Here is a 26,115-nt window from a genome sequence, read left to right as displayed (position 1 = left end):
CAGGATTATCCTACACCAGCTCGACGATCTCCCCATCACCGTTGGTGTTGATGACCCAGGAGACGGATCTGACTATGAAGGATTGGCTAGGCTTGGGGGAGAACGGAGAGCTTGGAAGACGCACCATTTGGTTTGCCATGGGAACAACACGCACACCCTTACCCAATGCACCAACTGTCAATAGAATATCATTGGCAGTCCACCGAAGGGTATGCCCACGGTGGTAGATTGTACGGAGGGGTGCGCATGTACAGGAACGAGATGGCAAATAGGGACACGAGTTTAGACAGGCTCAGGCCGTTAGCGTGGCATAAAACCCTAGTCGTGTGTCCTGTTGGTTTGTATTGGCTATCGTAATGATTGAATGTGTTTTGAGGGGATCCCCTACCCGCCTTATATAGCCTGGGGGGTAGGGTTACATGCCGATCAAGTTTAAGTTTAATCGGGTAAGGTACAATCTTTACAAGAAATCAAGCATTCGGCATATCCTAACAGATCCTATGCTATCTTCAGGATATCGCTAGGGTGGCTTGCAGCGTGCGCCGAGCAGTGCCGTGAGCTGCAAGTCTTCATCTTGTGGGCTGGACCATCCCTTGCGGTACGGCCCATGTCTTGCGCCGTGGATACCCGAGATTGGACCACCCATAAATGGGCATAAGAAGAGATTAACAATAATGTTTTAGCGTTTAGCAATAGCTTTTCTTCTATCAATTCTAGTTCAAAGTGTATTTTGAAACCAGAATTTCAATTTCAAATCCTCCCTAGATGCATCTACTTGCAATGGACAAGCTTGCTTACACTAGTTCTTTGTAATATAACCGCAATAGCATGCACCTTACCTTCACCGAGTATGCTCATATGAACTATAAAATTTTATGACATTATGTGTGCGTTCTTAGGGGTGAGTGTATGTGCGTTTTGAGCGTCTATGTTGTACTATATAATCTCAAAAAAGGAAGATTATGAAGGAAATCCGATAGTAGCAAGACCAAGACAAAGCACATATAACAGAATGTATGTACATATAACTAGGTCCAATCTAGCACATGAACAAAATGCCCAATATCTCTGAGGCAACTAAGTGAATACATGTTACAACTTACAAGAAATATGTATTCTATATACATATGAGTATGATCCTACAATGTAATTATGATGACCACGGTGTAAAGCTTCTTAAGTGAACCCATCCTTCCATATTATGAATGGCAAAACAAAAATATATCATAGTTTGGTGCATTGTATATGCTTTTTGCATGAGGTCACCTTTGTTCCTCTAATTTCAAAATGCCCAATTCAGCTCCACCTCCTTTACTTGAATGGAGTGTAATTATACATGGCACCATGGACACTAGGGTGTATTGCTCAATCAAGCCTTCGTCCAGATGACTCATCAATCATCACATAAGAGTGTGCCAAATAATCCAATGTGATGCTTGTGCTACGTGGGTTGCAGCGGTACGGTAGAGCCAGAATTTCAAGTTTCAAAACTTTCCGTTGAAAAAACTCGGCTAAATACCAGAAGATCCCACGCTGAGGGTTAACAAAAGCAAGTAGAGCACACAAGAGGGACTACAAAGAAATTTGATTTCACTAATTAACGGCACAACAAAATGGTTAAAGGAAACATGGCAAGCCAACCAATGTGTACTAGTAGATAGAGCGACACCAAAGTTAGGAGAAGTAGAAAACATTGGAAGATTTATCACATACGCCTCAATAATCCCAAGTAAACACCACAATCAGAGACTACTAGACAATAATCGAGGGTATTCACCCAAATTTCAAAGGCTACGACAACTTATTATTCTGGAGGCACCGCATGGTGATGATGAGTTGTGGATGGCCCCACGAGGAAAGAGCCCATGAAGAACCGATGCAGTGCAGCACTGCAGCACACAACGGTGTGCTGGTGCATCCCTAGGGATGGGGCGAGGGCAGAGGGATTACATGTAACCTCAGCATGGGAGCTCTTTGGATGAGATACAAACAAGGCTCGCTCACCACTAGACGGTGCAGTGCAATGCCGTCCTGAATGTGTGAGTGCAACGACCGGTGAGGGACCAGACGACCAACGGTTTCTCATGGCGTGTGCTTAGGAGTTTGGCCTAAACTAAATGTAGGACTTAGGCTAGCTTCTAACAAAATTTTGAAATTTGTACTTTTAAAATCACAATGTCAATTATTAATTGGCCATGTTTCTTTTTTGGTTAGATTTGAGTGATACGCTATCACATTTTATTCATCAACTCAGGCCAGCTTCTAACAAAGTTTTTGCACGGAGCGATTAGCATGGTTGAGTTATCACGGGACGTGGTTACCATTTAGGGCTACTTTGGCAACGATAGGGTAATTAACCCTAGGAAGTGATCGGAGGGGAGGGATTTTTGTGGACAATGCAATCCCTCTCCAATCACATGGGGAGATTCCACGTGTGGGGAAGTTTTCCTGCTGCTATTTGGAAGGCATGTCCCAGAAAGTTATTAAGTTACGCACAAACTAGTCAAAGTCTATTTTAGATATCCACGAGGTAAGATATGATACATATATAAAATGCAAAATGCTAAACCTAATCGAAACAAGCTAATACTCCATCTGTTCTATAATACAGTGCATTCTAAGAATTTTAAGACAAATTAAGAGAGAATATAAAAGACGCATGTACCCTCATTTTATTTTCTAACTAGACGCTATCATCAACGTGATTAATGGTGATTGATTGATAAATGAAAAGTATTTTATGTAAAATTGGTTTTTATCCTCTAGAATGCATTATATTTGAGGACAAATTTTAAATGCTAGAATATACTATATTACAGGACGGAGGGAGTACATCATCACCACATCATAAACAGTCATCTCCATCAACACATCGAGACAGATAATCCAAAATAAATCGTAATGAGTCTCTTTAACAAGAACTTTGACACTGAAAATCATGGCTTTCATTCCCTTTCTAGAAGCTTCTCATATAGGCACTTAAAACATCCAGAAGATTATAGATGGACGTATGTTCATCTTCATACATCCAGATATATCAAAACCCAAACAGAGAGATTAGTGACACAAAGGCTTCTCAAATCGTGCATTGCTGTGACCCAGAGCTCTGCAGTTAACATAAGGAAAGCCATTAGCACAGCCAAAATTCTGTTGTACTACAATAACTATAACTAAACATAGTTTAACAGTGTTATCACTTATCAGAGTAAAGTAATATGAACACGCTGACACAATGAATGACCTAATATGAACACATGCACCCACAAAACTAAACTGCTCGGTATATATATTTAGACGCTAGAAGCCCAGAAGCCTGAGGGGCCTATCAGCACTAGCTTACATGAACACAAATGTACTAACGTTCCATGATAACACAAACATAGTAGCAGATGAGCATCAGGTTGCTGTCAAGAATTCAGATCAGAACAAAAAAAGGAAGTTCAGTTGTGCAGAACAAGCTATTGCTGAATGGACAATAGTAGGTTGCTTGCTCTGAACTGAAACAGAACATAGGACTAGAATCGAGCTGCAGTTTAGACAAGAAAAATGAAAGTGCCTAAACTAGCACTAACAATGTACCTGCATAGCTTGTTCAATTTAGCAACACATAGCTTAAACTAGCACTAACAATGAAACAAGGATTATAATTTCATATCATGAACCGGTGAAGTTTCATATACAATTATTTCAGAGGAATGGTTAGCATATACAATTATTTCAGAGTGAAGTTTCATATATGCCCTAAAATAAAAGTCAGGGGCTATCATAAGCTAACAACCTAGAGCTATTGTGAGGAAAGCTTAGATTTTTCTCAGACCATCTCATGAAAAAACTTGCATTAATCTTTTTAACTTATTACTAAAAAATGCTAAAGAGAACAATATAGTCAGAGGAACACTTCAAGATACAGCCATACCGATAGACTAGAAAGCAGGAAAAAACTGCTAGTGAGAAATCCAGAAGAGTATCCAGGAAATTTCATTAGTTCTAATGCAGCAGGAATCAGTGTACACCAGCATAGAGCAAAAAACAACAGATGCAGCAGGCAATAGTGGGGGGAACTAACCTGACACCAGTCACCCCGTCCCAAGACGCAGCAGAAAATCACTCCTGCAAAAGCATCATGCCCTTATTAGTCGGAGAGATTTAGCAAGCACTTGTCTGAGATTTAGCAAGCAAATTATTAGATTGAGTGATTGATGAGTATGGACGCCACTGGAATTAAAAAACAAACTCTGCTTAAGATCCCACGCTGCCATCAAATTAAAAAAAGGCACACTCTGCTTAAGATCTCATGCCGAGTAGGCGAGACCTATCATGCATTCATACAGAGACGAACTGCTTATAATACTATCTGTCATATTTTAGACAGGATGGTGCTAGGCTAAAGGCATCTGTCCTACATTGCAACCTGGTCCATGTTCATGTACCCCCAACGGTAACTGCCTAGAGTCGTATGCACTTGAGAACTGAGCTATGTGCACCTCAATGCAAGGTTTTGAGCCTAGCTTCATCAGAAAAGTAGAAACGCTGCACCAGTAGGTGCTAAAGAAAATCATAACCAAGAGTCGTAATGAATTTGCTGACTTTGGCAACCGATCTAATTACCCTTCCAACTTAGTACCAGCACACCAGTGTCAACGAGAGTAAAAGTTAACAAACATGGCACAAAGTAGACAATAATCCTTTAGATCCTTCTGATTCAGAACCTAGGTACGGTGTTGGCTTTGCATGTTTAATTGCACTACTCCCTCTTTTGCAAACCATAGGGTCAAATTTGCCTAGCTCAGTTTTTAGGAAAAATATATTAACATCTAGAGCACCAAATAAATGCACCACTATCAAGACATAATTAATGGTGAAAATCAATATTATAGAAGCAAGTGTATTTTTTCAATAAACTTTGTTAAATATAAAGAAGTTTAATTTAGGACAAACCTAAAGTGGTAAGGACTCAGGAACATCTATTCAAGTAACTCTGAGTCAGGAGTGAATGCAATTTAAATAGCAACATAGATTTTGTCTCAAGAGCTCCAGCACGCAAGAAAGAACATCCAATGTATAATTCAACAGCTCCATGCTAGGCTAATTTATCTACTAGGCTAATATATTATATCCCTCCTCCCCACAGCAATTACAATCTCCCCTCCACAGCAACTGTCATCTCATGCTGACACTAACCAATCCCGCAATACAAATGCACAAAAATAAAATACCCAGAGAGGGAGTATGCGGAGTCCTTACCGAAGCAACAGCAGAAAGCACAGAGGCGACGACGCCCTCAGATCTCGCACCCTGCTCCCTAGAGCGCCCAGCTTTCGGTTCCCATGTCATGTTGCTCGGCGCCGAAGTCCTAATCAGCCGCGACCACCTCACCACCCTAGTGGGATAGTCTGTGAGAAGAGCGGATCAAGAAATCCAAAACCCTAGCGGGAGGCACAGAGATGTAGGATGAGGCGGTCTCACCGTTGGCATGACCGAAGCGATGAGAAGGCGGAGTGGCAGCGGTGACGGGATGCCGAGGCGGTGACGGCCTCGCGACGAGAAGACCTGCGCGAGCGGAGGAAGCTGCGCGGCTCCCGAGCGGTCGCCACGGGGAAACCCTCCCGGCCTCACGAGTCGTGGATTCCTTCCGCGTGGAAAAAGAAGGGAAGCGGGCTACGACCCTCGGGTGGGTGGGCTGCCAAAGTGCGCAAAAATTTGGCCCAGGGGAGATTGGACGGGGCGACTAGCCTAGGGAAAACGCGGGGATCCCCCCGGGGAAACGGGCTGCCAAAGTAGCCCATAGTTGTTTTTTTGTTTCCATTTCTGGGTCATAATTTTGTATTTGCTTCTTTTTTTGCTATACCAATATAAACATAGTGTCGTTCGTCCCTAAATAAAAATAAAATAAAAGCAAAGCGTTAAAACATTGATGCAGCCAGTAAAAACACATTAGTGGATTGAGCAAATTTGGCTTTGGAATTTGGGAGCATTTTTAAGGGCAAGGCCAACGCAGGCCACAACTTCTGTATGCCTCATGCCTAAAGGTCCAGGCCACATAGGCATTTGATGATTTGGGCTACCAAAGCTCCCAACGCGTGCTGCAAGTGCCGTGCTTGCTCGCCTGGCCTAGGACGTTCGTCACCTCCTCTTTATTCCTCTTCGGCTGTTCGTCCGTCTCCATGTACGTACCGGTCTCATTCTTCTTCAGCTATTCGCCCTTCTGCCATCTGCGCCGCCGCAGTGCCGTCCCTTCCCAGGTCTCTACAAATTGAAGCAAAGCACCACCACCAATCGCTCTGGGCTTTGGCTAATCGGATTCGCACCAAGTCTATTTGCGCTACTACCCCATGAAATCGACCCTGTATCTTTGGTGGATTGTCAGGTTAGTTCGTAGCTGTTCTTGGTAAAATAGGGTTTGGATTTCTTTACAATTTTGGGTTAAGTTCCTGTGAGAAATTAGATTATTTATTAATCGATCTATGGCTTAGAGTATAAAGGTCACTTCACTTATCAAACATTCAATGCCTCGATGACATGTTGAAAATGGCGACGACACTGACAGTCATGATTTTCATTTTTCTTTAAGAACTGCAGTGGCATCATTATGTGCCATATTGTTGTGGAAATTGTAGTCCTTTTCCTATATATATATCAATGATTGAAACTAGTAAATTGTTAGATTTAGTGTGCTACAGTTTCTACAGATGCATCCCTCAAAAAAATCTGTAGAGATGCAATTTGATTATATCATCATGGTACTAATCAGATTCATGTCGGTCCTTTTTAGGCATGCCAAACACAAGCTCAGATGAGTCAGATGATGGAATTATCGACCCAACCGAGGTGTTCACAATGGATGACTATGTTGGGCTATAGAACAATCTCAACAACATTGTTAGACAGATAGCCTCCAACATCCAGGCAACAATGGGAGCTCCACAACCTAGGCGTCAATAGTGCACCAGGAGGTACATAGAAAGAAACCGTGAAGTATGCAACCAAATTCTCATAGCAGATTACTTCTCTGAGAATCCTCGCTACCCTGAGAACAAGTTTCGTACAAGGTACCACATGAGAAGACCCCTATTTCTATGAATTGTGGAAGCTCTTGGCTTATCTCCATTGCAGAAATGCACAACCGCAATTCATATGTTGGCGTATGGCATCCCCGCTGATCAAACTGATGAGTATATCAAGATTGGTGCTTCCACAACTTTATTATGTCTTGAACAATTTGCTGAAGGGGTGATTGCCAAGTTTGGAGAAAGATATCTGTGAAGGCCCAATACTGATGATGTGCAGCAGCCTCTACTAGACATTGGTGAGGGTCGTGGATTTCCTGGAATGTTAGGAAGCTTGGATTGTATGCATTGGAAATGGAAAAATTGTCCAGTTGCATGGAGGGGACAATACACTCGTGGCAATGGAGCCCCCACAATAATCCTTGAGGCCGTCGCTTCCCAATACTTGTGGATATGGCATGCCTTCTTTGGGGTTGCCGGGGCAAACAATGACATAAATGTCATTAATCAATCACCCCTGTTCACTGAAAGGCTTCAAGGGTGTGATCCTCAAGTTGAGTATTATGTCAATGGGAAAAAGTACAACATTGGGTACTATCTAACAATGGGATATATCCACAATGGGCTGCATTTGTGAAGAGTATCAAAGAACCTCAAACAGCGAAAGATAAGTTGTATGCAGAAAGGCAAGAAGGGGCAAGAAAGGATGTGGAGCGAGCATTTGGAGTCCTTAAACAACGTTTCAAAATTGTGGCTGAACCATCACACCTATGGTACCAAGCAGATATTTCAAACATAATGCAAGCATGTGTCATACTACATAACATGATAGTTGAGGACAAGAAGGATATGGTTGAAGATTTCCCAGATTTGAATGATGCCGCTGGATCATCTACTGCTACAGCACCACAAATTCATGTCGGGTCTATACCTCAATTCTCCAAAGTGGTTGAAAAAGATGCTGAAATCCATGATCGAACCATTCATACTCAGCTAAAAAAGGATTTGGTTCAACATATTTGGGCACGATATGGGGATCATACCAATATCATGTCCTGACTTTGTGTTCTTGAACTTTTTATTAGAGTTGTTGTAAGAGATTCACGTGTAACAGTTATTTTCTAAGATAATTATTGCCTCGTGTATGCACGAGATGGAACAGATTTGTAAGAGATTCATATGTACCTGTTATTTCTAAGACAATTATTGCCTCATGTATGCACTGTGTTTAGTTCTTATACTCCACGATGTGTCTTGAGCCACCCTGTTGGCATCTAACTCATCACACATGCAAAGGACATCAAAATGAGCAGAAAAAACCCATCAATCCCACTCAGGCAACCAGTTCACATTTTAATAGAAAACACATAAATGGCACAATTCGAAGGGCGGGCCTGGTGCAAGCGATAGAGTCTTACCGCCTGTGACCGGAAGGTCCCGGGTTCGAGTTGCGGTCTCCTCGCATTGCACATGCGAGGGTAAGGCTTGCCACTGACACCCTTCCCCAGACCCCGCACAGAGCGGGAGCTCTCTGCACTGGGTACGCCCTTTTACATAAATGGCACAATTCAAAACGTTCTAAATTCCACATTTACGTGGTCTGATTACAACATAGGCTCTGAATTCCACATTTCTGTGGTCTGATTACAACACAGACAACCAGTTCCACAAAGAACATAAATAAATTATTTATATATATTCATTACATAAATATTTGTCCTCATCCTTCCTTCCAAAAAGTTGCTTCCAGCAATGCTCTATGCACTACCATCTCGACCAAATAGTTCATCTCCCAGAGCAGTGACAGCCCTCACATGAGCCTTCTTAGCCCATGGCTCCATCTTAGAAGTGTCCACCTTCAACATATCATAAAACCTATCCATCATTTTTTCCCTGTGCTCCATGGTCTTTGAGTTATTCTCTAACACTTTGGATTCCTTGTTTTCCTTAGCTGCCATGTATGTCAACTTTGCAGCTTCCACTTCTGATTTGAGATGCGTTCTTGGAAATCCTTCATGTTACTTATGCCTTCAGTAATCTCTGACTGAGCATTAACTAGTTTCTCCAGTTGTTCTTCAACCACTGTAGTTGCAGACCCATTAGCAGTTCCTTTCATTTTCTTAGCTTTCTTGCAGCCCACTGGACGCACATTTGGAGCCACCCTGTTGGCATCTAACTCATCACACGACCTCTTCGTGCCTTGACATTCAGCTGCAATGTGAGCATTCCACTTTGGACTATGGCGAACGATCTTCCACAAATGCACGTAGGTGAAATGGTGCTTGTACCTGCTGCGATACAATTCCAGGGCTTCTTCCATTAACTGCTCATTAGACCGCTCACTCACATAAGTCCCTTCCAGTTGATTGTAGCAACCATTGAAACATGATACCTTCTTTGTAGTCTTGTACCAATGGTTTTTCGTATGCTTCACATCGCGCTTACGGTCACTTGGTGTGGTCAGGTTGTATGCTGCAGTAACCTCCTTCCAATAACGAGCAAGCTTTTTGGAATTTCTTTCAATAGGATCTGTAGAGTTGTTTATCCATGCACTAACCTATATGAAGTAAACAAGATGGACATGAGGTGGTAAATAAGTTTTCAGTAGTAAGGGCAGCAATTATGCATGAATCAATTGGTAGATTCAGTAAGGGCAACAATAGTAGGAGCTTACCAATCTGACATCAGTGGCGAATCTAGGATTTTAACTTAGGGTATGCCATTTAAAAATTTTGATATATAATTCGGTAAATTCATTTTAGCAATTTGGTAATATCGTAAATTTTACAATATGATTCGATAAATTTAAGCATTAGATTAAGACCATCCACTAAATACAATATAAATAGTTCAAATATAGGCATAAAAGAGTAACGGAGACTTACAATGTTATTTTTGTCACCGGTTTATTCGACGCTTACAAAGGGACATGAATGTCTTGACTATATCATTTTCATCAACTTTAAAAAAATATCTCGCTCAATGAAAGTGACTAGACAATCATTCAAAAGGCTAAACAATAATTTTCTATAAAAACCTGAAGAGCAAAGATTAAATTACCGTAAATATTGCAGACGAGACGTGCGAGAAATAGAGGTGATCCTCCAATTCAGAGCAGGGTGGAGGGCGGCAGCTGGCAGGCACCAGGGGCCAGGGTGCCAGGGCGACACCAACTCGACTCACCCGGTCGGGGCGTCAGGCGCAGACGGTGTATTCCTCCGTGGCTCCGTATTCAAATTAGAAAACGGAAAAGTCGTGTACAGAGTCTGAGACTCCGAGCGCGCATACCGTATGGGTTCACTTGTCGAGTGGGCCGCGTTACATGGGCCTCCCGTCATCAAAGGATGGTGTCCAGGTATGCTTTTTCATTTTTCTTTTTTATAAATACATCCTATACACTATATTATATAGTATATATATACCACTTGCAGCCGGTTTTGCCGGGTATGCCGGTGCATACCCGGCATACCATGTGGCTCTGCCACTGTCTGACATCCTTCTCAGGAGTGTAGTACATCCTTTGCCCCATCATCTGTTGCTTCCACATCGACTGTTACCCGATGCTAACCGATGTTTGCTAGACTCGGGCTCCTAGAATCAGAGGCCCATGGGGAGCTGTGTGTATTGCCAGGTGGTGGTGGTGGTCCCATGAAATTAGTATATGTCATAGGAAAATGATGCGCTTGGTAGGCAGGATGCTGTGGGCGCAAGGATGGTCCGAAGGTTGAGGATGCAGCACCATCCACACCTTGAAGAAAGTTCATGAAACCACCTCTTGGACGATACTCCATTGTGATTGAGCAAGAAACAACAGTACTACAAGGTAGGAAATTTGATAAATCATGTTAGAAGTATGTAACAATAATAATAATTCTAAAAGATTAAATGTTTCATAAGCAATGGACAGCATGATTCAGTACTACTACTGTAGTTGCAGTTCAAGAAAAATAGCATCTTTCTCTACCAGTACTCACTAGAAAAACAGCTATACATGGTAAGAAAAGGTATGAGGCAAACAGCTATACATGGTAAGAAAAAAAACACCAATCATTAACAGCATGAGCTGCATGAGTATGCCATATTCTACTACCTATGGATGTACTGTAGTTCAATAATAGACATTCCAAACACCAAAAAAGTGTTGTTTTGTTCTATAAGTTTTAGGAACCATGAATAATAAAAAAAATCACAGATTAGTTTGATATTTGGACATCATATTACTGTAATCTAATCTCATATTTTCACAAGGAATGAACCTGCCCAAACTAAACAATTAATCAAATTCATCTGTCCAGCCAACATTTGGGGTTTCTTTGAATCTTCCAAAAAAAATTAGAAAACAACCAGATCGACAATACCCCATTGCAATTTAGTGAAAGATAACAAATATTCACAGATTTTGACGGGGAATCACTCAAGTCAGGCAAGGAAACGAATGCATATATAACTGAAATCACCTAGGGTTAGACACCAACGAACCTGCAGAGTCCGGCGATGAGTGGTGGCTGGACGAAAAGTCAGATCACAGAGATGCCGACATCTTGGTGACTCTCCTTCGCAGCAGGAGAGGCATGGAGGACGAATCGATGGGCGGCAGCAGTGGCGGCGGCGACGGTGGCAAAAAAAGCAAGAAGGAAGCAGATGCGACTTCGGGGGAATAGAAATTGGCGCGCAGAGATTAGAGTTTCCAACTTGTTGTGGTAGATATCGCGGTGGTCCCGAGGGTCGGAGCCGCTGCGTGCCGCTCCGTCACTGCAATGCTAGCTCCAATTGCTTCCTCTGCTTTTTGTCAGATGAGACGATCGCCTCTCCTGCAGACACCCTGCAAGATTACCATCTCCGTGACATGGAACACTCAGCTGCCTAAGTGGTGGTTGGGGCAGCACGCCAGCTCACTGCGGCCCCGTTTAGTTCCGAAAATTTTTAGCTTTCGGTTACTGTAGCACTTTCGTTTTTATTTGGCAAAAATTGTCCAATTATGAACTATTTAGGCTTAAAAGATTCGTCTCACGATTTCTCGGCTAACTGTGTAATTAGTTTTTTTTTCATCTACATTTAGTACTCCATACATGTACCGCAAGATTTGATGTGACAGAGAATCTTAAAAATTTTTGGTTTTTGGCTTGCATCTAAACGGGGCCTGCGTTGGAGAAGCCCTAAGTGGAAGATGCAACCAGACAACCAGCGCATTCGTTCAGTTATCTTCTAGAAGGCTCCCGGTATAAAAACGGAGCCGGCACCGGCAGTCGGCGTTCGCCAACCATTTCAAAATTCGAATTCTCCCCCTCCCCCCATTTGCCGTCCTGGAATTCCTTCTCCAGCCTCCACTGCCGCCACCCCCACACCTAGCCTCCCTTCTCGCTCGAAATCACCACTCAATTCAATTCGATCGGAAGCTGCCGAATCCTAAACCCCATGAAGATCTCCGAGCTCTCGCCCGAGTACCGGATCTCCCAGCTCTCCCCCGAGTACCGGCCGCCGCCGCCGCACGCCACCCTCCTCACCGACCTCAACAGGGTCGTCGCCGACGTCGAGGCGCTCGACGCCTCCGATTCCTCTTCCCTGGAGAAGCTCGGTGCCGATCCCCGCTGCTTCCTCACCAACCTCGCAACCGCCGCTTCCTCCTCCTCCTCGGGTCTCAACGGGGCGTTCAGGCTCAAGGTATGGAACCTCGCCTTCCGCCTCTGGAACGCGTGTGTCGACCGCGCCAACCACAACTTCCCTGCGAGGGCCCCCGAGGCCGCGGTCGCGGAGACGGAGATTCGGCAGGCGGCGCCGGAGCTCCTCCTCATCGCCGGCCTCCCGGAAGGCGTTCCCAACGCCACTGCGAAGGCGGCGTCCCTTTTCCACCGCACCGGCCTGGTCTGGCTTGACCTCGGCCGTGCCGACCTCGCTTCCGCTTGCTTCGAGAAGGCCACGCCGCTGGTCTGCGCCGCTGACACGGAGGAGGATCGGGACATCCTGCTGGACCTCAACCTCTCGCGCGCGCGCGGCGTCGAGTGAGGGCAAGCACGCCCTCGCCGTCGCGTTGCTAAGCCGGTCCAAGCCCCTCGCCGCGGCGTCTTCTGAGGGGGTCAAAGCCCTCGCCGAGGCGTACCTCCTCGGCAAGGCTGCTTTCGCCACAAAATCCCCGGATCCCGCCATCGACGCGTCGACCCTCCTAACCGAAGCGCTTGATCTCTGCGAGAAGGCCGCGGCCTCCCCGACGACCCCGAGATGAGATCCACTCCTGCAACCCCAAAGCTCCAAGTGATTAAGGATCAATGCCTCCGCTTCCTCGCCGCCGAGCGTCTCGAAGCCAACGACTACGAAGGCACCCTGCACTGTACCAGGGTCTCGAGAGCCTCACCAGGGCTGGGGAAGGAGCACTCCAGCATTGCGTTCATGGCGCTGCGTGCGTGTCTCAGCAGCGGTAAATTGGTGGACGCCGAGAGGGAGCTCGGTAGGCTCATGGCCAATGAGGAAGCGCCCGAATTCTTGTGCGTGTCGGCAGCCGAGCTGTACCTAGCCAGTGCGGGGCTGGATGCTGCACTTAAAGTGCTTGTTGCACTTGCCGCACGGTGCCGCGCCAGTGCTGCAGCTGCTGCAGTGAGGGTGTTGAAAACGGTGGTTCAGGGTGCAGGCGGCGGGGCTGGGCGTGCAAGAGCGATTGCTGAGCTCGTGTCAGATGTGAGGGTGGTTGCGCTGTTCAATGGCCCTGCTAACACCCATGAGCGTGACACAATGCATGCACTGCTATGGACATGGTTTGTATTCTCTTACACTACTGAACTCATATACAGTAGTACTTCGTAAGAAAATGTGTGCACCTAATGAAGCTGGCAGTTGTAATTTTGAACAGTGGCTCTGAGCATTTCCATGCAAACAACTGCGAGATCGGTGCGGATTTGATTGAGAGGTCGATGCTTGCAAAATGCTTCCGAGTACTTTGCCTTTGCCATATGGTACTTCGTCATCTTGATCGAGCCCAAGAGTTCATAACTGAGGCTGAAAAGGTATTGATCTTTCTCCCCGTTGCCTTGTTAGATGATATTGTGTGATGCTTTCTTATGCTTGAATCAATGCATACCTGTAGGTTGAACCCAATATCAACTGTGCCTTTCTGAAGGTAATGTTCTGTACATGCTGTCAGTTTTACAGGGTTCCATTTTTAGTTTTAGCACTTTTTTACTAATACATATGCATTTTCTAGTTTAAGATCCTTCTGCACAAGGAGGAGGATAATGAGGCTATCAAGTTGATGAAGACCATGGTGGGCTATGTTGACTTCAACCCTCACTTCCTGACGCTCTCGATTCATGAAGCTATCGTCTGCAAGTCTTTCCGTGTGGCAGTTGCTTCGTTAACCTTCCTTCTAGGCCTCTACTCTGCTGGAAAGCCATTGCCAATGAGCGAGGCCACTGTCCTCCGCAACCTGATAGCTCTCCTCCTTCGTGAGCCAGGATCTGAGGCTGAGATTCTGAAGTACTCAAGACGTGCCAAGCTACGGATGAATGAGCTTGGTGTGGAAACTTTTTTGGGAAAGGGGACTGTAGGGCTGCGTGAACTGAATTGGTTTGCTGTCAGTTCATGGAATATGGCTTTAAAGGTGGTAAAAGAGAAGAAGTATGATTATTCCTCTGAATTCTTTGAGCTTGCAGCTGAATTTTTCAGCTCTGGTAATGAGGAAGATGATGCTAACCTTCTCTTGATTTGCAAATCATTGATCATGAGTGTCAGTTGCATGCTCCAGGCTGAAGAACTAAACAAGTCTCCATTGTCAGACTCTGACCTTAAAAAGGGCATTGAGATGCTCAGAAGGGCTGGCAAGGTAAACATGGAGCTTGCCAATTATCAAGAGTTGCTGATACCAGTGTGTTTGGATTTGTTTTTCTTGGACATTCTTTTGATTCATTTGTACTGATTTGCAGCTATTACCCTTGAGTCTGCCTTCGGCTCCGGTGACCTCTGATCAATTGGAGAACAACCTGCCCTTTCTTCATACATTCAACTTCTACCAGTTTCTCAATAGACTGGACACTAGCGCACACCCTCAGCAGCTCCAATTAGTCAAGAGCTTTCAAGCATCTAAAGCATGTACACCAGGTCATGTTCTCGTACTTGGAGACATGGCTTCTGAAGGCACCCAACCAAACCTCCAGGTTGCTGAGTTTCTCCTGAAGGTCAGCATTAGTACTGCCCTTGCCTCTCACTCGCCAAACTATGGGGTAATCAGTGCTGCCCTCAGAAAACTAGTATGCCTTTCTGGTCTCCAGGATTTCAGTGGTAGCATGAGTGATGCAGCCTATGATGTATTTCAACAAGCTTACCAGATTGTGGTTGGACAGAGATGGTGAATATCCATTTGAGGAAGGGAGGTGGCTTGCAATAACCGCATGGAACAAGTCATATTTACCTGGGAGGCTTGGGCAACATTCTGTTGCTAAAAAATGGATGAAGATGGGTCTAGATCTTGCTCGGCATTTTGACAGAATGAAGCTGTATATACCAGGGATGGAGGAATGCTTTGAGAAATTTCAGAAATTATCTGGTAAAGAACCTGATGAATGTAGCCAGCAAGATGGGGAACCAAGTACTAGCATGTCTGGTACTGGTAGTATGTCTCAACCTGTCCTAGTTTAGAAATTTGTGAACAGTGGAATTTCATGGCTGCATATAAATAGAACATTTGTTTGAACCATAAATACCGATATTCTTCATATGATTGATGTGCACTCAAATGCGCTTCCATTTTATGATGAAAATTTCCATGATTTGTAGAGAAGTATGTGGTTATTTTGTTGTCAGTATAAATGTCCTAGAATTTAAGTATGCTCATGTGCAAGGAAAAGTTATTTTTTGTCTTATATTGGGCGACTTCTCTATAAGTATAATGATCTTTGTGTTTGCAGTGAGAGCGTCCCTCAATTTTAGTATGATCATGTGCAACACATATGTTGATTGTTTGCGTTAAAATTTATTTTGGCTGGAAACAGGTTTTCTGAGGTGAGTTTTTTTTTTTTTTTTTTTTTTTTTTTTGTGTGTGTGTGTGTGTGTGTGTGTGTGTGTGACAACTAATTGGTGAACCCCGTATGAAGCTATTACATTTCATTACCACACCATATAGATTTCATAGGCATCCAAATTATTGCGGGAGGAAATTGGATTGGAGAGGAGCAAAAAAGGACATGAAACATTCTACACAACCCTAAACCAACTATCTGACGTACACTCTGCTGAATATATAACAGGGGTAAGAGCGAATCCTTTTCTGTCAAGGAACGGCAGGTTTTCCTCTGTGAATACCCCTTTCCATTTAGCTATGGACATTTATTGCCTTACACAGGGGCCAGGTTCTGATGGTGATGCACGACCATAACCTGCTAATGGTGCAGCAGCTACTCCTCTTTGGTTGAGCAAACACCTGAAGCGCGCCAATCTTGATGTAACAAATCTTGTGTCATTTGCAAGCTTCTCAATCGGAGTCCACAGTCTCTCTTCAAGGATATGCAATGTAAGAGGATTGGTGAGTCAAAAATCGTTCATACAGATGGCAGTGCAACCATGCATTCCTTGGCATAGCAGATGAGTATTTGTGAGTGGCATACAAATTTCATATACTACCATAGATTACAAGGTTGCTTGTAAACTCTGCTTCTGTTAGTGTGGATCATGCCCTTAAATAATATTTTGGTGTACATCAACTCAATCGCTATATAGAATCTACTGAAATTATGAAAGCAGTCATCTATCATTGTTCAGCAACATGCTAAATTGTGCGTGCCTTTGAGAATTTATTCTATGCAGTATGCTCTTCTTTATAATAAAAACAATGTCATATCTGAGCAGTGAGCATGCATATTTAACCTTTTATGCTAGGAATTTTGATGACATCTTACTATACTATATGAGAACATGAATATTGAAGATGTATATACTGTGTAGAATTTTATCATTCAAAGCATACCATATTTCTGCTCAAAGTTAACTGATTGGAGTACTGTGTCACACTATATTTATGTCCCCTAAATAATATAGGTGATTATAGCTTGCAATTAAGACTCTGGTTTGGATAATGTTTTATCCATTAAATTTGAAATATATCAGGCATTAATCAGGACACTCAACCTTTTCAATCAGTTACCTGCAGCTGCTGCAGCACGTGGCCAAATTGTTTGCTGAATGTCTGAGGCATCAATTTCCTCACCCCACATGCAAACCTCACCACCAATGACCAATTGCTGCTGCTTTGTATCATTGATACCTTTTAGGGGCTCATTCATGTAAAATCCTTCCCATGAGGCATCCAAGTGATCCAGGTACCACTTATCCTGGTTGCTTACTATACACCTATGCCCTGCAGCAACCACTTTGGGTGCTACATCTTCTCCAAGCCTATTAATTTATGGGCAAAATTGCTAACAGTTAACTATTGGTAGCAGAAAGAAGAGCCAGGATGAGCTTAGGAGTACAAATTGCATGAAAAATGTTAACTGAATCTAAAACCCTTTAATTAATTTATTTCTTCTTAATATAAAGCTGGTTCCTCCAAGTTTGGTCTTGTTTTCCATTTTATTTAAACCCTTTATTTCACTGAATATGTATAACCCTGAAATGTTATGTCCCTTCATGTTCTGAACAACTGTAAACTCCAGAGCGAGCATCGTGTGAAACTGGGAGTCATTGTGCTATCGATGCAAGTAAAACCTTCCCCATGTCATAAATTAAGCAGAAAGTGAGTAAATACCAGTTATGCACCACGGTTTTTGGGTCCAATTTGTCTCCAAAACTGTTAAATGTCTCTTCCCTGTAAGCATGAAACATTGTCTGTTAAATTTTTAATGGCTAGTAACTTACTGGAACCTGTCAAAATTGTCGAATAGGGGGTACCAGTTTATGATGTCGTAGCCATGTGATATCGCTATCTTTTGAGATCTTAATACAAAATCTCTGTATGCGTCTGATACGTTCATATGGTTATTTTTCAACCTATAAAAGGATTGTCTTGAATTAATTGACTGGTACAAGAACATGACCAATTTATTTTCTACTAATGCATATAGTCATAAAAAACATCAGGTTAGCTGTGAAATTGTAATTTCACTTAGCGCATAGAAATATACCATCCTTCAATATGGGGTGTTGTGGTCCAGCAGCCTGAAATTCAGAGAAAAGAATGAATGTGTGATCGATAGATCTATTGTTTGGTCACTGCACTATATCAGTTGTAAACGCAATTGTTGTTCTTACTTGTATTGACTTCATCACCGCCTAAGTGAACAAATTTGAACTTAAAAATCTTGCTAAAATCTGAAAGACAACATAAATTGTGAACTCTGTTAGACTTGCTGTGTAGAATACTAGCAACAACAACAACAACAACAACAACAACAACAACAAAGCCTTTAAGTCCCAAACAAGTTGGGGTAGGCTAGAGTTGAAACCCAACAGAAGCAATCAAGGTTCAGGCACGTGAATAGCTGTCTTCCAAGCACTCCTATCTAAGACTAAGTCTTTGGGTATATTCCATCCTTTCAAGTCTCCTTTTATTGCCTCTACCCAATAGTGAATTAGTGATTCAATGCATATAATTTATCCATTATAGGCGTTCCCATTTCATTATAGCTTGATCTTTCATGCCATTCCCACAGAATAGTGATCATTTGAAATAACTAGCTTAGGAGCGACTTCAATTTTGTCAACAAAATCGTTAAGATGTACCACCTGAAAGAATGCCATCGATGACTTCAAATGTAAAGTTTTTACTGACATCAAGTGGTTCTCTGCAACTTTCTGATGGCCACAATGATGAGTAGCCGACACCCCTGAAAGGTATAATTTTCACAATTCCAGCCTTGCATTTTGTCATATTAGTCAAATTGCACTTGTGAAATCTTACAGATTAATTTTAATGACTTCAATAAAAAATGGTTTTGCCCTCCAAATGATTTCCTGTAATTTTGGAACACATTGGACTTCAGAACATAATGAAATTTCTTACCATGAGCGGGCATGGCCAGGAACATCAATCTCAGCCAACACATTTACACCTCGCTTTTCAGCATACCTGCAAAGTGCAATTTGACCAATTTACTCACTCTCAGTGAAGTTTCTTTTAGTATGTTCCATCGTTTTGAAGGCAGTTACCTCCAAATTTTCAATGCTTGTACAATATTGGTATTGTAAAGTTTTGTGATATTCATAATGAAAATAGAACGCACCGTACAATGTCAATAGCATCAGACATTGTATATCTCTCTGAATAAGAGTATGAACCGTTCCACAATTTGGGGTATGAAGGTATTTCAATGGGAAATGACTGCTCGTCCACGATATGCCAGTGGAGAACATTCTGTGTGACAAAATAAATAAAACAAGTAACAAATAAGAAACTATTTAGCAAGCATAGACAGTTAAAATAAAAATTCAAACCTTTTTTGTAACTTATGGGTCAAGCAATTAAAATTTAATGCAAATTCAAAATATCAAACTTACCAATTTGCTGTAAGCCATTGCATCAATCACTCCTTTGATTATCTTAACAGGGAGGTAGTGTCTCGCGGTATCTGCAAGTAAGCTTAAATTAATGGTGTTGTGATCACTCACTGGACGTCCACATTGTTGACATTTGATATGTGTAAAAGGTGGAAATGCTGGTTCTAACCAATAAGCAATCCCCGGTAAGGAAATCTGGGTCTGTCGGTAATTATCCAAGGAGCAGAGTTGAGTTCAATGAGCTGTGATGTAAAATCAAAGTAACATAACTGACCAAACGTCTGCATGGATTAGAAAAAATAGTGTTGGACTGCATGATTGTGAGGCATCTTTCTTACACTTATTGCTTGTAACTCTATGAACCACATGAAGTAATTACCTGCAAGGCTTGAAGTGCTCCAAAAACTGTTTGAGCCTACAAAATATTGTAAGGTGTCATCAATTCATACCTATTGAAGGGCCTTGCATTGTGTACATAAATGCTAAGTGCGATTTCTGCATTTGTTTCACTTTCTCTTGACTCTTGCAACCTACAGCTTATCCCAATCCCCATGTCATAACACGTAGAACATAGATATGTTGTGGAGTTTACATTTCATAGCGGAGTTGACATTACATGATACTTATTTACAGACATAACTTGTGTTTTTCTTGTAAGCGTCCATCTGGTGTATTATGTTAATTTGTATTTCAGAGATTTAATAGGGAAAGGTCTATTTAGGAGGGTTTAGGACGACATTATGCATGCTAGATGCTACAAAATACTCTGAAGGCTTGCATGGTGCAAATAAGTTCTGAATTCATCTTCAAGGAGGGAATAGGAGTAAGCTTCTAATGTATTTTTAGACAATGCAACTATACATTGAACTTTTTACTAACCTCGATCTGTGCATACAGTGGATCTCCTGTTGTTGGAACAGTTAAGTTATATGACTCATCTGCCCCAAAGCTAAGCTGCAGAAGATGACGAGTGCAAAGTATCAACATTTTCTTTTCTTTTTTGAAGTAAAAGTATCAACATAAACAGATGTTGCAATCTGTATGAACTAATAAAAATATCAGATCAAGCGAGCAGATTACCTCATCTTCAGGTGTATGGACAACTATATTAACACAAGTGAGAACCGAAGAACTTGGGTTTATTCCATCAACGACATGGTTCAGTGTGATCAAATCAACCATCCTCTGGAAGGCGTCCTTCAAGATTGATTTCTCATCAGAATACGTGCTTCCCACCATTGACATTGTGATATCTTTCTTGATGTAGAGCTTCTGTGTTCCATGGGACACCGACTGTGGCATCGGCCACAAGTCGATGTTGTCAGCAGCGATGCAGGATCCGATCACCAAAAATGCAAGAAGCAGCCTAAGAGCCAGTGCCATCTTTGCAGAGTGGTTCGTGTCCTTCTCTACAGAAACTGCAAACACCTAGTAGAGTAAGAAAAGAATCAATGAGTTGTGAGTTTTGACAGGCATCCCGCAGCTACTACAGGTGACACAATCTTTTCCTGGCGAGCTCGAAGGCCCAGCCTCACCTCAGAGAAAAAGAAATGATGGGGAAAGAGAAGTTGCGAGGAAGAACGCAGCAATCGGCAAGTGCGAGACAAGTACCTTTTTCTCTCTCTCTTCCTACACCTGTTTGGAAGAGAACCAATGGAAAGATTATTTGATTCCTATCTTAGGACAAAGACGAGCGACGAGGAGGTATATGAGGAGGAGCGGCAGCATGACATCGCAAACCGGGGTCAAGGAGTGGTTAGATGGAGGGAAGAAAAGGCATGCACAGGCCCTGGTCTGGTGCACTTGGGTGACCCATATCAGGTACGGATGGGTAGGCAGTCAGCTCAGCTCACAGATGCTAATTTTGGTTGCAACTCTGCTCCATATACAGGACCAGTGTTTTCGCTATGTAGTAGTAGTGTATATATAATAATACTACGGAGTTTTGCACAAATGCTGTGCATACATTTCTTGATAAATACTGTACGTGCATAAACGGGCACGTTCTGCCTTTTCCGTGCTAATATATTCCTTGCTATTTGCAGACAGCGTCTGCTGTTTTGCTGGCGAGATGGCGGGAGCGGGGAGGTGCCGCGACCCGCGGGTTGTGGCTAGTAAAAACGCGTGACAAGGATCTGGTTGGTAGGTTGATCACAAGCTATTGCCCGTTGTCACTGTCCACCGAAGCGTAACGTTGCTGCACTCACTCAGTTTGTTGGCCTTCCCCTGCTATTGGTTAATTTTCTTTTTCGAAAGCTGCTGGTTAATACTCCTATAATTTCTGTCTAATAGTTTGAAAACAAATAGCTTTGAAGAACAAAGGTATCGACCCTGATAACAAACTGAGGTATCTGGTTATTTCCCTCAGGTAGTGCTGGCTTGGTGCATGACTTTGCAATAAGCAGGGTCGAGACGTCACATCCGAGCAGAACCTCAGGATTGAAGCTAGCTCCTCCATAGTGGGATGGAACCTGAGGTAAGCCATTCTTGAGGAGTTGATACACGCAATTTACGTGCTGCTAGTATATGAAACATGAAAAGGGTGCGTAAGAAATGGTTGGGAATGACCTGCTGCCTGCTGGCCGCGTGTGGTCTTGGACAGTGAGACCGAGTGCACACACTGACACTGACACTGTCACGGACTCACGGGTGCACGCACGAACTTGGACTGAGTTAATTGGCTATCTCATTTTGGGCCGAGATACTATTATCGCGTAAAAGTTGGGCTGACTTGGCACATGAGGCTAAAACTGGATTGTGCTGCTACCTGGCCCATTCCTGGTTAAACCTTTGACGCTACATTATAGTTAGCGGAATTAGCTAATACTTTACGTTTTCCAGTATCTGAGTCGGAAGAGGGTGTCCATAAAGGTCTGTCAAATCATCACACAGTAGGTGATGGTGATCGGTATTGGTGAACAGTGAAGCCAAACCAAAGGTCTTGTTTGCTTGACCGAAGTAGTTGTCGAATTTGAAGGAACTCGAACGTGTGCCTAGGCTGGGTTGAGATCTGCCCAACTCACCACTGCTGAGAGTAGTCAAATTTGCTATCCAGCAACAGTCACATGACCAACCCAACACTCGTACTAGGTCATTGGACTGCTAGTTCGACGATAAAGTAAGCATGCTCCTAGTTTCTACCTGCAGAGGGTCGTTTCAGATAGCGAGGTCGTCAAAAGATGAATTCTCTTGTTGCCAGTTTTTGCCGATGGTAGTAGAAAGCAATGCAAGGTCGATGAAACCTAATTGCCTGAGCCTCCAATCTTGATTCCAAATGCAGATAGACAGGTTGGTAATGGTCCACCAACTGTGCCTCCAAATGGCTATAGATTTAGAAATGGGGTAGCTTTGGTTTCGCTATTAATTCTTGAAACACTTTATGGAAGTAAGGCTAAAGTTTCGGTGTTCATTCACGAATTATCTAGGAATGGCTTTGTTTCTTGATTTCTGTAGAGTTCAACCAGTTTCAAACTCCACATGTCGATCGATGTCAGCCATTATATTTGTAAGGAAAATGTACCATACGTTCATTTACTTTGGATTTTGGTGTTTGATGATCAATACAACCAAATTAGATTAATGAATTTGCAAGTGATTGTTTTGTAGTTCAATAGGGTGCAAGATATGACTTGGACGAAGGCGACGTGATGATCCGATGATCAACACCTTAAGCAAGACCCTAAAAACACAAGAGAAGACCCAAGATATCAAGCAAAGTTCAAGCATGAAGATAGGAACCAAGCCGGACGCAAGATCACGAAGAAACGAGCTCACAGAGGTGACCGGACATTGGAAGGTGATCGACCGGACGCTCCGATCAAGACACTCAGCAACAGCAGACGTCAGCAGCAGCGACCGGACGCTGAGTACTGAAAGTGACCGGACGCACCGATGACACTGTTCATCATCCCGGCAACACACTCAGTACTGACCGGACGCTGGCGGCAAATCGACCGGACGTAGAACTACAGCGTCCGATCGAGTACAGAGAGGTTCCAGAGCGGCGAAATTGCGACCGGACGCGCCCGGTGATATGTGACTGGACGCCAGCAGCGTTCGATCAGTTGATCGTGGCTTTAACGGTCGGGACGACCGGACGCGTCCGATCAGGATGACAGCAGCGTCCGGTCAGTAGCAGAAAAGCGGGATTTCGTCCCCAACGGCTACTTTCTCAATGGAGCTTATAAATAGACCCCTCAACCAGCCATTTGAGTTGAGTGGAGCTGAGGAGACATCTAGGGTGTTGATACACCATTTTAGTGATCTCTACTTGCATAGTGCTTAGTGATTTACTAGGTGATTAGCGTAGGTGCTTTGCGAAGTGCTTAGGTTGATTAGAACACCGCTTATGCGCTTGCTCTAGGTTTAGGCCTAGTGTTTAGTGAGGTTTGCATACCTCTTATCACTCGGTGCTTGCGTGCAACATTGTTGTATATCGGAGGGGCTTGTAGTCTTGCGATATCACACCAACCGCGTTTGTGGTGTGGCCGCCACCATGTACCGAAGGGAACAAGGTCTGCGGCGGTTCGGCCGGAAGCTTGATAGTGAAGATGGCGAGGAGCGATCCGAGAGAGGCTTGCCGGAAGGCACACCGGAGACCCACTTGCACATGGGAAAGACCCGAGGCTATCCACAGAGTTACCTGACCGGGAGCTTGGCCCTTGCGAGGAATTCCTTACGAGGGGCTCCAACGAGGACTAGGGGGAAGCTTGCGCGCTTCTCGATACCTCGGTAAAAATACCGGAGTCGTCGAGGGGAGTTTGCATATCTCTACCTTGCTCTTTAGCTTTCGCACTTATATTGTTTGTATTACTCCTATTTGCGGTAGAGATAGCATAGCAAAACCGTAGTTGCACATTTAGATAGTTTATCTTTTGCATAGGTTTTGCTAAGGGTAGAAAAAGATGCCATAGTTTAGAGTTAGAATTTTAAGTTGCCTAATTCACCCCCCCCTCTTAGGCGTCACAGTCCCCTTCAAGTGGTATTAGAGCCGGTTGGCTCAATTTGGACCTTTGGCTTAACCGTCGTTGAGCCGACGCTATTTAGAGTGGTTGGGATGGATACCTCTAGGCCTCCGCACTTTGATGGCACTAACTTCCCCTAACATAAAGCTAGAATGGCTTATCACCTTGAGGCGGTAGACTTGGGTGTTTGGAGAGTCACTCATGATGGGATGAAACCCATTAAGAATCTCGATAAACCCACAAAGAGTGAAGAAAAAGAAATGCATTTCAATGCTAGAGCTAAAAATTGCTTCTTTAAATCTTTTAGCATGGATGTGTTTAACCAAGTGTTCACTTTAAATACTGCACATGAAATTTGGTTCAAATCCAAGAGCTCCATGATGGCACAACTAAGGTCCGTGAGCAAAAACATTGTCTAGCTAAACAAAATTATGATTCCTTTAAAATGAATAATGATGAGTTTGTTCATGATTTGTATTCTCGTTTGAATCCAATTATCAATGAGCTCCATTCAATAGGATTAACAAAGCTAGATGATACGGACATCGTGAGGAAGATCATCTCCGTGCTACCACAAAAGAAATATGCAAGCATCATCACCATCCTTCACAACATGGAGGACTTGAGCACCATGACCCCGGCCATAGTCATTGGTAAGATAGTGGCATTCGAAATGTCACGCAAGATGGGTCAAGAAGAAGCCTCTTCATCAAGCAAAGACAAAGCTCTCGCATGTAGCAAGAAAAAGAAGATGAAGGGCAAGCAAGTTGAGATAAGCTCAAGGTCAAGCTTCTCAAGTGAAGATGAAGAAGAAGATGAGGATGACGATGATGAAGATTCAAGTGATGATGATCAATCTTCCTCCTCCACCTCCGACCTTGATGAAGAATCAATCAAACTTATCAACAAGGTGGAGAAGATGATCTAAAGGCTCAATGTCAAGGGTGTGTCCATCCAAATTCAAGATATCATCTTCACCAATCAAAGAAATGAGCAAAGAAACAGAGGATGCTATGGATGCGGCGAGTTGGGGAACTTTGTGAAAGTTTGTCCAAACAAGCCCACATCCAAGACAAAGAAGAAGACGTGCAAAGACAAAACCCTCACATCAATAAGGTCATGGGATGATTCTTTAAGTAAAGAAGAAAACCATCACAAGAGGCGAGGATGCAAGCACTTATCATCAAGATCTTCTTGTGTGTGCCTTATGGCACGAGGTAACGAAAGCTCATCCTCTAGTGAGAGTGATAGTGATGATGAAATACCTTCTTATGATGAAATTGTGCAATAAAATCTTAACTATGCTAAAGTTTACATTAGTCAACAAAAGAAGCTCAAAAAATTAAAAAAAAAGTTAGATAGTTCACAAGAAGCATATAAAATTTTGCTTGAACAATATGAGACATTTGCTAATCTCAATATTGAACTATCTACTAAAACTGAGCAACTTCAGGCTAGTGCAACAACAAATGCATGCACAATCAATGATGAGCGACTTGTAAAGAAAAATGACAAATTAAAAGAAAAGTTAGCTAGCTCACAAGATGCTTATAAAAGTTTGCTTGCTAAAATGGAAACCATGTGCAAACATTGTGATGAGCTAACTAATAAAGTTGCTAATCTTGAAGCCATCGGTACAACCCTCACTAAGGCACCTAAAAAGAAAAGTT

At 43.1% G+C, this 26,115-nt stretch overlaps 1 protein-coding gene, 1 long non-coding RNA gene and 1 pseudogene across 6 annotated transcripts; 1 reads left to right on the top strand and 2 right to left on the bottom strand.

The window, feature by feature from the left end:
* Positions 1–8,566: 8,566 nt before the first annotated feature.
* LOC136450933 (uncharacterized) lies at positions 8,567–11,842 on the bottom strand. Its single transcript, XR_010758490.1, has 3 exons — positions 11,487–11,842; positions 10,068–10,823; positions 8,567–9,564 (listed from the first exon to the last, which is right to left on the bottom strand). It is a non-coding gene; the product is annotated as an uncharacterized lncRNA (long non-coding RNA).
* Positions 11,843–12,332: 490 nt separating this feature from the next.
* Positions 12,333–15,630, top strand: LOC136450927 (TPR repeat-containing protein ZIP4-like; annotated as a pseudogene).
* A 460-nt stretch (positions 15,631–16,090) lies between these two features.
* Positions 16,091–21,195, bottom strand: LOC136450929 (beta-hexosaminidase 3-like). 5 transcript variants are annotated; one of them, XM_066451622.1, is made up of 15 exons: positions 21,093–21,195; positions 20,562–20,909; positions 20,361–20,435; positions 19,861–19,896; positions 19,651–19,762; positions 19,482–19,552; positions 19,208–19,338; positions 18,988–19,053; positions 18,711–18,811; positions 18,237–18,296; positions 18,110–18,143; positions 17,877–17,975; positions 17,734–17,793; positions 17,131–17,381; positions 16,091–16,483 (listed from the first exon to the last, which is right to left on the bottom strand). In XM_066451622.1, the coding sequence occupies exons 2-15, from the start codon at positions 20,862–20,864 to the stop codon at positions 16,317–16,319; spliced, it is 1,566 nt and encodes a 521-aa protein (XP_066307719.1). In that variant the 5' UTR covers positions 20,865–20,909; positions 21,093–21,195; the 3' UTR covers positions 16,091–16,316. The 5 variants fall into 5 exon arrangements, with proteins under 5 accessions (XP_066307719.1, XP_066307720.1, XP_066307721.1 ...); XM_066451623.1 differs by having other exon boundaries at positions 21,017–21,128; XM_066451624.1 differs by lacking the exon at positions 21,093–21,195 and having other exon boundaries at positions 19,651–19,723; positions 20,562–20,998.
* Between the last annotated feature and the right edge of the window lie 4,920 nt (positions 21,196–26,115).

The sequence above is a fragment of the Miscanthus floridulus genome, chromosome 5 (genome assembly GCF_019320115.1).
Source record: "Miscanthus floridulus cultivar M001 chromosome 5, ASM1932011v1, whole genome shotgun sequence".
Taxonomy (NCBI): domain Eukaryota; kingdom Viridiplantae; phylum Streptophyta; class Magnoliopsida; order Poales; family Poaceae; genus Miscanthus; species Miscanthus floridulus.
This window is presented reverse-complemented; position numbering and strand designations above follow the sequence as displayed.

Bases quoted from the DNA above. Each gene is read 5' to 3' on its own strand.
- LOC136450929 (XM_066451622.1), bottom strand. From the start codon at position 20,864: ATGGCACTGGCTCTTAGGCTGCTTCTTGCATTTTTGGTGATCGGATCC. The intron at 19,897-20,360 runs GTTAGTAAAAAG...AATATTTTGTAG, and splicing joins CACTGTATGCACAGATCGAG to GCTCAAACAGTTTTTGGAGC. The intron at 17,794-17,876 runs GTACCCCCTATT...TCATGCTTACAG, and splicing joins GGCTACGACATCATAAACTG to GGAAGAGACATTTAACAGTT.